Below are 14,199 nucleotides of genomic sequence, written 5' to 3'. Positions count from 1 at the left end.
AACAGCAAAGGAAAAGAATCAAGTGGTTATCCTATCTTTCCTAAATGGATTGTACAGCAAGGTAATCAAATATTTGAAAAGATAATAGTCTTCTTTTTAAATTATTATTTATTGATTTGAGAGAGAGAGAAACATCAATTTGTTGTTCCACTTATTTATGTATTTATTGGTTAATTCTTGTATGTGCCCTGACTGGGGATCAAACCCACAAGCCTAGCATATCAGGACAATGCTCTAACCAACTGAGTTACCTGGCCAGGGTGATGTAAGTCCTCTTAGGGAAGGATTTTAACTAATAAATGAGGAAAGAATTATAAAATTAAATTACTTGCACCACAAAGATAGAAGCAAATTTGTGTCTCTTGTGGAAATGATACCAAACATAAAGTATTCTTCCCTTACCTATTCTCCCAGGCCCCCAAAAACTCTTGAATTGGAACAAACCTAGAGTTCTAATTAGCAGTTTACAGGAAAAATAAGTAAGAAAGAAATACTCAATAGGATACCCAAAGATTAAATAAGAAAAGTCCAGACTATAGTAAAATTCACAGGGCAAATTAAAAAAACAACAACAACAAAAAACACTTAAGACATAAGAACCAATGCAGTGTATGGACATTATTTGGGATATTAACAATATTTTTTAAAATAAGATTTCACAAACAGCTGGGAAAATATGAAGACTGAAATATGTTTTGATATTAAATTAACTTTTACTTTTTTTAAAAGGTATAATAATGATAATGTAGTTATATTTTTATATAACCTTATCATCTAGTGATAAATAAATATTCTGAGATATTTATAGTTGAAATGGTATCTGGAACTTGCTTCAAAATAATCATGGTGTGGGAACATTCTCTAAGTCACTAATCATCCGAGAGATGCAAATCAAAATGCAATGAGATACCATCTCACACCTGTCAGAATGGCTATCATCAACAAATGAACAAATGACAAGTTCTGGCGAGGATGTGGAGAAAAAGGAACCCTCGTGCACTGCTGGTGGGAATGCAGACTGATGCAGCCACTGTGGAGAACAATATGCAGTTTCCTCAAAAAACTAAAAATGGAACTCCCATTTGACCCAGTGATCCCACTTCTAGGAATATATCCCAAGAAACTAGAAACACCAGTCAGAAAGGATATATGCACCCCTATGTTCATAGCAGCACAATTTACAATAGCTAAGATTTGGAAACAGCCTAAGTGCCCATCAGCAGATGAGTGGATTAGAAAGCTGTGGTACATCTACACAATGGAATACTATGCTGCTATAAAAAGGAAGGAACTCCTACCATTTGCAACAGCATAGATGGACCTGGAGAGCATTATGCTAAGCGAAGTAAGTCAGTTGGAGAAAGATAAATATCACATGATCTCACTCATTTGTGGAATATAATGAACAACATAAACTGATGAACAAAAACAGATCCAGAGACAGTGAAGCATTGATCAGACCATCAAACCTCAGAGGGAAGGCAGGGGAGGGTGGGGGGAAGGGGGAGAGATCAACCAAAGGAATTGTATGCATGCATATAAGCATAACCAATGGACACAGACACCAGGGGGATGAGGGCATGAGCAGGGGGTGGGGGGGGGGGGTGGTCAATGGGGGACTAAGGACACATATGTAATACCTTAGTCAATAAAGAAAATAAATTTTAAAAAATGTATACCTAAAAAAAATAATAATCATGATATGGGAAAGAAAGGGAGGTGAACAGTCTAAATGAAATTGGCCATGAATTGATAATTTTTAAAATGAATGATGAAATTATAGTCATCTCTCTATTTTTAAACATGTTTGAAAGCTACTGTAACAAAAAGCAGAATAAATTAATGAGTGGGTAAGTAGGTAGGTAGGAAATCAGGCTGGCAAATGTATGGGGCAGATCTGTATGTTCAGGTCTTTAGTCCTTTAGACACAATTCTGAAACCTAAAAAAAAACACCTGTAAAAATAATGTCTACAATTCATTTAATAGACAATCTAAACGGAACTGACATAAGATACTCACACATTCACTGCAAATATACAGGGATTGGCAAAAGTAGGTTTACAATTGTGAATATGCAAAACACAGTTTATTCTAGTGTTATTTATTCATATTTTTCCATATGAAGAACTAAACCTACTTTTATCCACCCCTGAATATAATGTGATTATGGGATGTTCCCTCAAATGTTATTTGGAATGTTACTTAACTTTTAAAAATCTAAAAAATTTTGAATTCCACAAGATATCTTTCCTCAAGAGTTGGGATAAAAAAATTTGTAAACTTGAATTAACATAGAAAAAATCAAATATTAAGTAAATAAAGCAGTTATAAAATACTATGTATCATATATGAGCACATCACTAATTAATGTGAATATTCAAATATAGGTACAATTAAAAGGTTTCTTAACCATTTGTATGCCATAAGCATCTATAGACACAAGCAGCGGACCTTTTTAAATTAAATTCAAAATATGGTGGCAGTTAACTGGTTAAAACAGTAGCTATTGTTAGAGAATAGCAACATAGGAAATTTCATTTAAATACTTTATATTTCTGAATTGTTCCATAACTTACCAGCATGTATGTATTACTTTTTAATTTAAAAATGAATTATTTTAGCCCTGGATGGTATTGTTCAGTGGTTAGAGCATCAGCCTGTGCACTGAAAGGTCACAGGTTTGATTCCTGATCAAGAGTAAGGATCGATCCCTGGCTCCAGTTGGGGCATGTGTGGGAGGCAACCAAGTAATGTGTCTCCATCAGATTGATGTTTCTCTCTCTATTTTCCTCCCGTCCATTCTAGAAATCAGTAGAGCCCTGGGGGTTTGGCTCAGTGGATAGAGCATCGGCCTGCAGACCGAAGGGTCCCAGGTTCAATTCTGGCCAAGGGCACATGCCCAGGTTGCGGGCTCAATCCCCAGTAGGGTGCGTGTAGGAGGCAGCTGATCAATGATTCTCTCTCATCATTGATGTTTCTATCTCTCTCTCCCTCTCCCTTCCTCTCTGAAATAAAAATATATTAAAATTGGTTAAAAAAATATAAATCAGTAGAAAAAAATATCCTCGGGTAAGAATTAACAACAACAAAAAATAGTGTAATTTTATAACAAAAAACAAGACTCTAAAATACATATTAAAATATACAGAATTTTTCTAAATGGCGCAGCAATATTGAGGTAAAAGCAAATATTAGTTCTCCCCTCCATGGCTGACACAATAGCATCTTTTTTTAAAAATTATTTTTATTGATTTCAGAGAGGAAGGGAGAGGAAGAGAGAGATAGAAACATCAATAATGAGAAACATTGACAGGCTGCCTCCTACACGCCTCCTACTAGGGATTGAGCCCACAACCCAGGCATGTGTCCTGACTGGGAATTAAACCATGACCTCCTGGTCTATAGGTCAATGCTCAACCACTGAGCCACAACAGTCAGGCAATAGCATCTTGATTAACTATTTTTAAAACAATATCCAAAATTACATTCCCTAACTTAATAATTACATTCAGAGCATATAATAAGTGAACTGTATTTTAAATATCAAAACTAAATAGGGAAAATGGCAAAAGTAGTAAACAGAAAGCCCTCTTATGCATTTTCAAATTCAAATATTCATGGATTTATTCCCCCTAAATAATTATAATTGAATTTCATTGTGCCAGTTTCCTCTTTTGGCAAATGTAGATAAGAGATACAATAACCTCTAGAATGTTTTTGTGATAATTAAATGGACAACAAATATAAAAGTTTTGCCTGGCACCTGCTAAATACTCAATAAATATTATTGCTTTTATTATTAATATTATTATTGTTCCTCTTGGTCAGAGCCTGCTCCTGCCCACTGCGTTTGAGGATCTGTGTCAGGGAAGAAGCTCTGAAGTGTTGGCTATGTTAGATGAGAAAGCTGTGCCTTAAGTGATTTGGAGAACTTCCACATAGAAGTTTTTATTCCAAATTAAACTTTTCAAACTTTCAAACAAACTTTTTATCTCTGTAAAAGTTAGTTACTTAATACACTGTGTTTTGGATTCTGTGTTTATAAAATAACAAACTATAATAAAATACAAATGTCTTAATGAAAAGTGTCATATAAATGTTCATCACATTGTTTCTAAATAACAATAGTTTCATTAAACCATAAAAACAGTTTGATCTTTTTAGCAAATTGGTGCCTTAATCTCTCTACCATGAAGATATTTTCAATATGTAACCATACAGAGGAAATAGTACAACTAGTAAGTATTAAAATCATAATGACTTAAGAGATAATTTAGCACAATAGAGCATTCTAAAATATAACCTTGATTACAGTTAATATTATCTAATATCTACATGATTATTTTTTATATTCATTACTTACCCTCTTTCATATGTGAATTCATCTTTTAGGGAATTAGCTGATGATTCACCAATAAAGACAGATGGTATATCAATTTTCTTTAGCACACCAACTGTATAAAACAATAATAAAATTATTCTTAAAAGCCTATACTTAATGTACAATCAACTTAATTTTCTTCCAGCATATGCAACTGGAAACAATCAACTCAAATTATATATTGGTTGATTCTCCCAATAATAGATTTATACCATCATCAAAGTGGCTGAGAAATACTACAGACTTAAGTAACAAAAGCTAATATTTTGCTTATATACATTATATACTATCTCAATAGTCCTGAGAATGGAATATAATTATTTTTAATATTTCCATTTGACTTATCCTTTACAGACATAATTAACTATTAGAAAAGGATGAAGAGAGAATTTAAGTTTTCTTTCCACACTTAATTCCTGAATGAAAGCGAAAAAACTTTTTTTACATACCCATTCCCAGGAGAGGTGCAAGCCTAGGAATGTAAGAAAAGACCACTTCACACCAGTCTGAAAAACGACAGCACACATACACTTTCCAAAGTGAAAGAGTGGCAGGAATTGAGAAAGGCATAGGACAGGAAAGTTAGGTAAATTTCTACTTCCTCCAAATCCTAGATTTCGTGGTAAATCTTTGTGTTTTGGTTGGTGTCCTGAGAAATTTGACCCTTATACCTATATTACAAAACCAAAATCAAATGCCAAAAGAAAAAAAAAATTACCCATTACTCAGGAAGAGAAATAAAACAATCCTCTTAATGTTACTGTAGAAAAAGCAGCCTTATTTTTAGCTGTGAGTTAATTTAACAGACTTGGCTTTAGACAAAGCCCACTTGTTTTCTTTTGTAATATTTTTCCCAGTAACTCTGTTCTATATTTCTTTAAAAAATGCATATTCATTATTTATTTTTAAAGGCGGGAGAACACAAGAAGAAAACAGAACATAGCCATAATCCTTTCCACCCAAAGACCAAGCAAGGTTTTATTTGATAAATCTTTGGGGGTTTTTTTTGTTTGTTTTGTTTTGTTTATTGATTTTAGAGGGAGGGAGAGGGAGAGAATCATCAATGTGAAAAACATCGATTGGCTGCCTCTTGCATGTGCCCACTGGGGATCGTACCCACCACTTGGTATGTGTCCTGACCAGGAATCAAACCCTTGACCCTTTGATGCATAGGATGACACTCCAACCAACTGAGCTGCCCTACCAGGGCACTGTTCTTGTGACAAATACATGTAATTATGTAGCCACCACCACAATCAAAATATAGAATGTTCTATTACCCCTACAAATAATTCCTTTGTGCCCCTTTATAGTCAACCCAGGCCCCCAACCTCAGCAACCACTAATGTGTTTTTCTTTAATCCTTATAAAGACATATTTTAATGTTTTAAACTCTTGGTATTCCTTGGTAGGATACATTTTTTCACTTCCAGATTGGTTGTTTTAAGAAAATATAATCATTGATTCCCACTCATTTTCTCTCTTTCTCCTCCCCTCCCCTCCCCTCCCCTCCCCTCCCCTCCCCTCCCCTCCCTTCCCCTCCCCTCCCCTCCCCTCCCCTCCCCTCCCCTCCCCTCCCTCTCTCTCTCTCTCTCTCACACACACACACACACACACACACACACACCCTACAAGCCCCAGAAAGGTAGGAACCAAAATGGTGAGTAAAGGAATTTTTAATCACTATTTTTACATCAGTGGGAATAAAATTTTATTGTTACACCAGCAGGATCATATAATAATGGGGCATAGTGTGAGCTTTTCTTCCACTCAGTGATACACTTCAGAGATCCTGTCATGTCAATAAAAATCCACCCCATTGTTTTAATAGCTGGAGAGGTACTGATATAATCACATACATTTTATGAATATATTTTCTAGCTTGCTAAGAGATCTTCCTCTATCACATAGTTTACAGTTTAATTTATTTGACACTTAAAACTTGGAATTATATATCCTTTGTAAAAGGAATGTTTTAGTCTTTCATGAAGATATTCTGATACACTCAAAGAGAAACTTTTGGGTTGTAACTACTGGCTTATAATTATTGCAAGTAACATAACTTCTGTGACTTATACCTAAAGAGATGTTAAAAGCTTCTCATTTTAGTCAAAAGATTAAGAAAGGGGACAATGATGTATGCAAATATGAATAGCCATATTGGAGACTCTGCAACACTATCTACTAAAAACATGTTCTAGTTCACAAAATATTTTTAGAAACACTAAATTTTAATTCTGATCCACAAAACAACTCCATGAAGTAATCAAATAGTATTATCATGATATCATAGACCAGTGATGGCGAACCTATGACACGCGTGTCAGAGGTGACACACAAACTCATTTTTTTGGTTGATTTTTCTTTGTTAAATGGCATTTAAATATATAAAATAAATATCAAAAATATAAATCTTTGTTTTACTATGGTAGCAAATATCAAAAAATTTCTATATGTGACACAGCACCAGAGTTAAGTTAGGGTTTTTCAAAATGCTGACACGCCGATCTCAAAAGGTTAGCCATCACTGTCATAGACAAATCATACTTTAAATGGCCAGCCCAACCTCTCCAGATTCACATATCCAATTGCCTGTTTGATATTTCCACTTGATTGCATAACAGATGTTTCAAATTTAATGTTTTCAATTGGGACTCTCAATGTTTCTGTTCTACTCCTAGTCTTTCTCATCTCTGTAAATAGCAAAACTACTCACCTAGTTTCTCAGGGTAAATATCTTGGAGTCATCCTGGACTCTTCCCTTTTCTTATTCCTCATAACAAATCCTATCAACTTCAAAACAAGTCCATAATTCTATCACTTCTCAACACAATCACTGCCAACACTCCAGATCACCATCACCTCTTCCTTGCTGCTGCAGCAACATTCTAACTCGCATCTGCTGGCACTCTTGCCCATTTTTTCCCTGCAATCTATTCTCAAAAGGAATCGCAACCAAAGTGGCCATTTAAAAATATGTCAGATCACCTCACACCTCTATATAAAATACATATAGAACAAATTCCAAAGTCCTACAGGATCTGGCCCCTGGCTCCCTCTCTAACCTCATCCCCTACAACTTTCTCTGACCCTTGCTCAATTAATTCCAGCCACTGTCACACCTTGAAACACCAAATATGCTCTATCTTCCAGCTTTCTGTTTGTTGTTCCCTTTCCTTGGAAAACTCCTCCTCAGCCCCTCACTTTAGACTTATGCTTAAATGTCAAAGCCTCATACGCAGAAGTCTTCTTTGACCACCCTATTTAAAAGATCCCTCCCCTCATCCCTGTCACTTTATATCCCTTTAGCCAAAAAGGTTTTTCTTCATAGTACCTGTTACTATGTGACATATAGCATATCTCTTTGTGTTCATTTCCTCTCTCCCACTCTAGAATCCTATCTAAAAAAGAGTGGATATGCTAATTGACCCTCGTGCCATCGCAAAGATGGCAGCTCCCACAGCCAATAAGGAGAGTTATGCTAATTTACTGCCCCGCCCTCAAAGATGGTGGCACCCACAGCCAATAAGGAGGGAATATGCTAATTGACTGCCCTGCCCTCAAAGATGGTGACGCCCACAGCCACAAGATGGCGGCGCCCAGTCCACTCAGCCCCCCAGCAACCCAGGGCCGGCCCGAGGCGCAGGCAAGCCTCAGATGGCAGCTGCCCAGCAGCCCAGGGCTGGCCCCAAGGCCAGGAGGCTTGCACTGCCGGCAGTGGTAGCAGCAGAGGTGTGATGGGGCATCGCCTTCCCCTGATCGCCAGGTCGCCTCCCACCCTTGAGGGCTCCCGGACTGTGAGAGAGAGCAAGGCGGGCTGAGGGACCCCCCTCCAGTGCATGAATTTCTATACAATAAAGAGCCAGGGTCCTAACGACCGATTACGACCAAAGGCTTGACCAGACTGGGAGTCAGTGCTAGGTTGCCATGGCAGGTGCCCCGACCCAGCACTGACTGCCTAGGGGGCTGTGGATCAGGCCCTGAGCGAGGCCTGCAGACAAAGAGGCAGGGTCTGATCCGTAGCCTCTGTGGCAGCTGTTGATCAGAATTTGCCTCTCTTTCTCTCCTGGCCTGGCCAACAGCCCCGCCTCCATTTCTCTCCACCGGGGCTGCTGATCAGCCCTGCCTTTCTGATCAGGCCCCGTTAATAGGCCCAGAGATGCCGACTGGCATAGAAACTGACCAATCAGAACCAATCTGGGTCAACTGTGAGGAGCCAATGGCTTCCTAGGAGGCGGAGCTTTTGACGCTGACTGGCATAGAAACTGACCAATCGGAACCAAATTGGCCGGCAGAGGAGGGCAGTTGGGGGCGAGATCAGGCCGACAGGGGAGAGCAGTTAGAGGTGATCAGGCAGGCAGAGGCAGTTAGGGGCAATCAGGCCGGCAGGGAAGGACAGTTGGGGGAGAGATCAGACTGGCTGCGGAGGGCAGTTAGGGGCGATCAGGCCAGCAGGGGAGAGCAGTTAGGGGCAAGGTCAGACCGGCAGGGGAGGGCAGTTAGGGGCGATCAGGCAGGCAGGCAGAGAGATTAGGGGCAATCAGGCAGGCAGGCAGGTGAGTGGTTAGGAGCCAGCGGTTCCAGATTGTGAGAGGGGTGTCCGATTGGAGTGGGTGCAGGCTGGGCTGAGGGAACCTCCCCCCCTCCATGCACAAATTTTGTGCACTGGGCCTCTAGTGTAATAATAATAGTAACAGTAGCAATAATAATAATAGCTAAATAACCATTAAATGATTACTAAGAACCAGGCAGTCTTCTAAATAGTTTATATGTCATAATTCATTCAATCCTCACAAAAACCCAATGAGTTAAGTATTATTATTCTATTTACAGATCAGAAAAGTGAGGCAGAGATGTTAGGTAACATAGTCAAAGTCACACAGCTCGTAAGTGGTAGAGCTGGGATTCAAATCCTGGCAGGCAGTCCCCAGAAACCACACCCTTAACTACTGCATTCTGCTACTTCAAAGAAAGGTATAGAAACTGACCAATCAGAACCAAATCTGGATGAAGTATGAGGAGCCAAAAGCTCCACCTCCTAGGCAGCCAGTGGCTCCTCACACTTCATCCAGATTTGGTTCTGATTGGTCAGTTTCTATGCCAGAGGTATGTTTCTATTCACAGAGCCTTAAACTGTGTCAATCCCTGCTGTAGTCATGGTACCTAAAATAGTGCTTGATAGACTGCCAAAAGAAAACATTTGCTGAAGGAAGAAAGCAATGAAAACAGAAGAAACAAACTGAGACATATTGATAACTTGTCTTGGTTACACAGTTAGGCATTCGCACAACTTGGACTCAAACTTGAGGCTCTTGACTCCTAATCTAGGTTCTTCCCACTCTGCCATGGCATGGGTTTTCTCATATGAGCTTCCCAATCTTGTCAGGTCAAATAAAAATCAAAACTATTCATACTTTTATAGATGAAAATAAAGGACTTAATATTTTATTAATAATAAAATAAAGGACTTAATTAACTTTCCCAAGGGTGCAGGTAAATAAAAATCCCTTCATCAAGTCCTCTAATTCCCAAGCAGTGGTTGTCAAATTTTTGTAAAATGCTGGAGCCTCAACGGTACTTCATGCATTCTACCACGATTATGAGAATTTAATTAGCTAGAAGTTTAAAATAATATTTTAAAATATATGCCCGGCCAGTATGGCTCAGTAGTTGAGCAGCAACCCATGAAAGAAGAGGTCACTGGATGGTTCCTGGTCATGGCACATCCCTAGGTTGCAGGCTCCATTCCCAGTAGGGTGTGTGGAGAAGGCAGCCAATTAATGTTTCACCCTAATCGCTGTTTCTCTCTCTCCCCCTTTCTCTCTCTAAAAGCAATAAAAACGTATTTTTAAAAAATAATAATAATTTAAAATATAAAGAAATTAACTAAGGAACTTATTCCTAGAATGTTTCTTTTTTATATATTGTAAGTTTGCCTCAGATTATATTAGGAGTAAGAAGGAAAAGAGTTCTACTCAAACAACAAAAATAATGTCTTATGCTATAAAAATACTTTTTTGGTTAAGGAATTCAAAATATTTCCTATTAAAGATGTAGTTATTTAAAGTCCTAAATACATTCCACTAAAGCATGTCAGTCTATAGCTGTGTGTGTCTCCCCCACATCATCAAACAATTCAATTGAACTCAAGTCTGATGTTATATAGCCGGAGACAGCATCAAATTCCACAGGTTTAGTCTCACAAGACAAGACACCCATCTTTCAGAAGCCAATTGCAAATCCACATTATCATCTGTGCTTCTAACTGACTAGCTATAGACTGGAGGTTCCACCACCCCTTCCCCTTGGGTCCAGTTAATTTGCTATAGCAGATCACAAAACTCAGAGAAATATTTTACTTACTAAATTACCAGTTTATTATGAAAGACTATAACTCAGGAACAGACAGATAGAAGAGATATACATGGCAAGGTACATGGGAAGGGGCACAGAGCTGCCAGGCCCTATCCAGGCACACAACTCTACCAGCACCTCTACTCATTCACCAACCCAAAGCTTTCCAAACCTGTCCTCTTGGTTTGTTTGGGGGGTTATTTTGTGTTTTTTTTTTTAATGGAGGCTTTATTACATAGGCAAGCTTGATAAAATAATTAGCCATTGGCAATCCATTCAAACTCCAGCCCTTCTCCCCTCCTTGAAGGTCAGGAATGGAACTGAAAGTTCTAACACTCTTAACACATGGTTGGTTCTCCTGGCAACCAGTCCCCATCCTTAGATGGGGTCCAAAGTCATTTCATCAACATAACAAAAGACATATTTTATCACTCTCACTAAATTAATGAAAGTGCACAGCTTTCTGATTAAAGCCAGTTATTTTATTAAAATTGGCTCATTTTCCTTACAAGCTAATATTCAGTACAGAGTAAGGAACGATATTCCCATTTTAAATGAAAAGCTAGCACTGGCTGGTTTGGCTCAGTTGGCTAAGTATAATCTCATGTACCAAAAGGTTGCCCGTTCTATTCCCGGTCAGGGCACATGCCCAGGTTATTAGCTCTATTCCAGGTAGGAGGTGTGCAGGAGGCAGCCTATAGATGTGTCACTCTCACATTGATATTTATCTCTCCTTCTTCCTTCCCCTCTCTCTAAAAATCAATTAAAAATCTAAATAAATAAATAAATAGCTACAGACACATCAATGTATGTTAAGTGGCTAATAACCAAACTGTATTAAGAAAGCACAAGTATGTGGCTATGAAACTCCACAAGAATACCGTAGCCTCATAGCCTAAAATTTAATCTTGTGAATCTCTAAATAAATCAGAAAAATTATTCTATGGAATCTTTAACTCAGCATGCTTACCTCTACTTAAAGTTTTGGTTTTCCTTTGGTTTTTACCAAAATATCAACATATCTTCTAAAATGAAATAAATTGGTTTAAAAAAAACTGTTTGGAAAAGAATAAGTCAATTCCATTTCTATTGTGAATAAAATTGTCCCAAGGGGGTTAAAAATTGGGAATCACCATTGTGATAGAAAAGAAATTCTGCTTTAAAAAACAAATGAGAGAAGAAGAATTTATACGAAAGATCTGTCAAACAGGAGAGAAGAAAAGTGATACCTGTACTTACTGTCGTTGGATCCCATGCTAATGAGCTCATCAGAATCAACATTATGAACTATGGCTGCTTTGTATCCTGCTCTCTGTGCATTTAAAACCTGCAAGTCAGAAAACAGTTATGATATGAAGAAGAAAGTGCTTTGTCACAAAGTCCCTCAGCTTCAACAAACATAAGTCAACAAGTCTATACCATATTCTGGGGCTTCTTTTATCTATAACTAGTAGCCCGGTGCATGAAATTCATGCACATTAAAAGGGAATTAATTAGCGGAAATATTTTAATATTGTTATTTGCCCTTTCTCTATTATATAGTGGTTCTCAACCTTCTGGCCCTTTAAATACAGTTCCTCATGTTGTGACCCAACCATAAAATTATTTTCGTTGCTACTTCATAACTGTAATGTTGCTACTGTTATGAATCGTAATGTAAATATCTGATATGCAGGATGGTCTTAGGCGACCCCTGTGAAAGGGTCGTTCGACCGCCAAAGGGGTCGCGAACCCACAGGTTGAGAACCACTGCTATAATAGAAATGTGAGAGGTGAAAGGAAATTAATAAAGTGTATATGAAAATAATATATAAATTAATAAATAAACAGTAACAAAAGGATATAACAACAACAGAGGCATGATATAAAAATGACAAAAACATGATATAAATACAATAGTGATGCAAACAATGACTGATAAAGTGATTAAACTTATTCTAATATCTCCCTTACACCACATTAAGAGTGAAAACACTTTCAGAGTGCTTGACTAATTTCCCCTGTGCTGAAGTATTTAGAACTTTAACTTTAACGTAACATGCTCTTCGAACTCGAGAGAAAGCAACATATAACTGACCATGTGCGAAAACGGGTTCAGGTAGGAATGTGCCTACTCTGTCTAGAGTTTGTCCTTGTGATTTATTAATAGTCATCACAAATGCTGGCATCACGGGAAACTGTCTTTGAATCAATTTAAATGGGAGACCAGTGTCAGATGGGGACAAATCAATTCTTGGAATCAGAATAACCTCTCCCTCTGCAGATCCTGTTAATACTTCAGCTTTGATAATGTTAGGTTGTAATCTTTTGATAATAAATCTGGTACCATTACAAAGACCCCATTTACTATTAAGATTTCTCAATAGCATGATGATTGCACCCACTTTCAATTTTAATTTATGACACGGCATTCCCAAAGGAGTAATACTATTAAGAAATTTGATGGGAAAATTTTCCTTTTCAGCATCATCTGTGGAATCAATGAAATCATCACTCAAATATGTGTGAAAATCTCCATCAAGTATATCCAAAATTTCTTCATTTACTTTTTGAACGTGCTCATTTTTTGGACAAAGAATTGCACGTTTAGATATATTTTTAATATTATCTATAGATACAGTATTTCCAAAGGTAGCTTCAATAATAGATCCATTAGAAATCATTTCACAGGGGATTTCAATAATATCCATTCCTAAATGAAAACTGCTATCAAGTTTGCCATCTCCAAGTTTTACTAACCATTCACTATAAGCAGAATCCTCTGATCTCATATTTGTTGTAAGAGACAACTTTCTGAAACATCCCCAAACGTTGCAGTACTTTAAACTCGTTTGTACTATGGCCGATCACATAGCATGCGGTACAATACTGAGACATTGTCGAAAATCCCCTCCAAGAAGGAGAACTTTCCCACCAAATACTACATTCAAATTTCTCTTAGTAATCTGTCTATGGTGTTTATAGCATGATTGGATGCCATGGTGCATTCATCAATAATGAGAAGTTGGGCCTTTTTAATAGCTTTAGCAACTTCACTGTTTATATCGAGTCTAGAAATTGAAGTTTCATTTAGTGGAATGGGTAATTTATATTGGGAATGAAAGGTTCTTCCACCGAGAAGTAAATTTGCAGCAATTCCTGTAGACGCTGTGGGTAAAACAGTACTACCATGACCTCTAATATAATGTATTAAAACTTTATAAAGATATGCCTCCATGCTCCGAGGGCCGGTTCCTGCCTCAAACCTTGCCCTACCGGGAAACAGCTCAGGGAGGGCGCAGCCCTTGGCAATGCGACCCAGGACTCAGTGAGGCCACGCTCTGGCTGCCTCAAACCTCGCCCTTACCGGAAACAGCTCAGGGAGGGCGCAGCTGTGGCTAAGAGGACCCAGGACTCAGTGAGTCCACGCTACAAGGGTGAGTTCCTGCCTTGAAACCTTCACCGCCTCTCGAGAAACAGCTCG

General features: G+C 38.1%; 1 protein-coding gene across 4 annotated transcripts in view; it reads right to left on the bottom strand.

Moving 5' to 3' along the window:
* The window catches only part of RNF13 (ring finger protein 13), a 166,833-nt gene that overhangs the window by 71,833 nt on the left and 80,801 nt on the right, over nt 1-14,199 (bottom strand). For all 4 annotated transcript variants that reach the window (XM_014455799.2, XM_006088663.3, XM_023753761.1 and 1 more), the window contains 2 exons: nt 11,976-12,063; nt 4,365-4,455 (listed from right to left, as the gene is read on the bottom strand). In XM_014455799.2, coding sequence (XP_014311285.1) covers nt 4,365-4,455; nt 11,976-12,063 — 179 coding nt within the window. The remainder of the gene's footprint in view (nt 1-4,364; nt 4,456-11,975; nt 12,064-14,199) is intronic.

The sequence above is a fragment of the Myotis lucifugus genome, unplaced genomic scaffold (genome assembly GCF_000147115.1).
Source record: "Myotis lucifugus unplaced genomic scaffold, Myoluc2.0 scaffold_50, whole genome shotgun sequence".
NCBI classification, from domain to species: Eukaryota; Metazoa; Chordata; class Mammalia; order Chiroptera; family Vespertilionidae; genus Myotis; species Myotis lucifugus.
The sequence above is the reverse complement of the archived record's forward strand: the minus strand, read 5'-3'. Positions and strand labels throughout refer to the sequence as shown.